Consider the following 1,810-nt stretch of genomic DNA (forward strand, 5'->3'; position numbering starts at 1 on the left):
TATTCAGATGTTGGTTCTTTCCAACAAATTGCAAGATTAGTCAGAAATTTTAAGCGAAAAATTAGATGTGCTCCAATGTAGCGCGCACAATTTGCTACCGAAACACATAGTACCGAAATTCATACATAAGTATATATACATCGTTATGCATATGTTAGGAAACCTAAGGCACGAGCCTTATAAATAAATAACAGCCCGGCAACTTCTAAACAAGTCATAACTTTATTTATTCTAAAAACTTTCATCAATCCCAAGCCCTTATAGTCAGTTAATCCTAAACTAAGTCAATATAATCAAATTTGCTTGAAATTCAATGTATGTGTTCTTAAAGTTATTCTAATTATTTAGTACTACTCTTCATTTTCTCATTACCATTGTTATCGCTATTTTCATTTTCCAAAGAAGACCAAATTATTTTTGCTGGTGGTCTATCTTCTGGCAATTCGTTTGTACAACAATAAAAAAACTCTATAATTCGATTGTAATCATCTGTTAAATGAAATGCTTGCGGTAGGGGTGGGCGTGTGCCGCATGCTCTGTCGACACGTTCAAGCTCGTAATCTTCAGATCCCGCCGTAGCACAGCTCTTATCGCTTGAGTCACTAGTTTTAGAGGATCCGACCGTGTTGTTAGCTTCGTCGTTTTCATCATCTACTGTATCCAATGTGTGTGGCGGTACTAGAGATACCGTTTCATAGATGATAAGACCAAAACTAAAAATATCAGCTTTGAAGTCAATAATTTCGGAATCATCCATTACCTCAGGTGCCGACCACAGGTTCGTGCCTAAAATAAATTTGAGCATAAATATTTTTTCAGGTGGCATTTAGCATTTTGATTTTCTACTTTTCACTCACCAACATAACGTAAATGCGGATTTTTTGTGAAATTAATCAGCCCATATTCGTCTAATGGCAAACTAACGCCAAAATCGCATAATTTACAAATTTCGAAATCTCCTTTTACCAACACATTGAAAGATTTTAAATCGCCATGCAATATCTTGGCTTTCGTATGCAAATAATCTAAGGCATGAGCTATATCAGCTATCATTTTTAGAGTATATTTTGCTGGTAAAGGTCCCAGGTTCTCTTCGTTGCGATCTTCTAATATTGTACCCAATGATGTTTTGCAACATTCTAAGGCCAAAGTTTCTAGCCCATCATCACTTTTAATAGCGCCCCGGAATCCCACAATATTTGGATGAGAAAGTTTTCTGAAAGTATAGTTCCTTGAGTTACAATTGCAAAACATATTAAAGGCATTTTCTGAGTCTTGCAAAGCCCTGCAGGGTGCACGGATTGCATGATTTGCAAAGCTGTGCCATACGAAAACCTATTGGATAAAAAATGTACCTTAAAATTTCTGCTTCATCATGAATGCGTGAATTAAATAGCTCCGCGTGCTCGTTAGCGCGTTTGGAAATACGCTTTACAGCCCAAGGTGAACGCATTTGCCCACATTTAGGCGAACGTTCCAATCTATAAACGTTAACGCCTGTGCCATAACCTAGATTCTTCATAAATGGTGATGGTGGTATACGCAAAGGGGTACTAATCTTCTGGATATTTTGCATGTGCATATTACGCGTCACTCGTCGCGGAGTCTCCATTTTCCTAGTCCTTTGTGGTTTGATTTATTTAGTGAAGTTGCGATGCTCATATACCAAGTAAATGTATGTATGTTTGTTTCTGTTGTGAACTTTCTTTCCCGCTGAGACTGCTTTGTAATAACTTTTTTGATATTTCGGTTCGCGTTTGTTGATTGTAGTAATTTAATGTAGTATTGATATTTGTACGCTGTTACTTGT

The 1,810-nt window shown here is 36.9% G+C and overlaps 1 protein-coding gene across 1 annotated transcript; it reads right to left on the reverse strand.

Moving 5' to 3' along the window:
• Positions 1-255: 255 nt before the first annotated feature.
• Positions 256-1,804, reverse strand: LOC108356205 (lymphokine-activated killer T-cell-originated protein kinase). The gene is made up of 3 exons (XM_017607328.1): positions 1,356-1,804; positions 858-1,216; positions 256-786 (listed from the first exon to the last, which is right to left on the reverse strand). The coding sequence occupies exons 1-3, from the start codon at positions 1,610-1,612 to the stop codon at positions 341-343; spliced, it is 1,062 nt and encodes a 353-aa protein (XP_017462817.1). The 5' UTR covers positions 1,613-1,804; the 3' UTR covers positions 256-340.
• Positions 1,805-1,810: the final 6 nt, after the last annotated feature.

The sequence above is a fragment of the Rhagoletis zephyria genome, unplaced genomic scaffold (assembly GCF_001687245.7).
Source record: "Rhagoletis zephyria isolate East Lansing unplaced genomic scaffold, Rhagoletis_zephyria_1.1 Rzeph_scaffold_55489, whole genome shotgun sequence".
NCBI lineage: Eukaryota > Metazoa > Arthropoda > Insecta > Diptera > Tephritidae > Rhagoletis > Rhagoletis zephyria.

What these genes read in the sequence shown, in the direction of transcription:
- LOC108356205 (XM_017607328.1), bottom strand. Translation starts at nt 1,612, where the DNA reads ATGGAGACTCCGCGACGAGTGACGCGTAATATGCACATGCAAAATATC. An exon ending in GATGAAGCAGAAATTTTAAG is followed by an intron (nt 1,217 to 1,355) that starts GTACATTTTTTA and finishes CTATACTTTCAG; the next exon opens with AAAACTTTCTCATCCAAATA. An exon ending in TCCGCATTTACGTTATGTTG is followed by an intron (nt 787 to 857) that starts GTGAGTGAAAAG and finishes AATTTATTTTAG; the next exon opens with GCACGAACCTGTGGTCGGCA.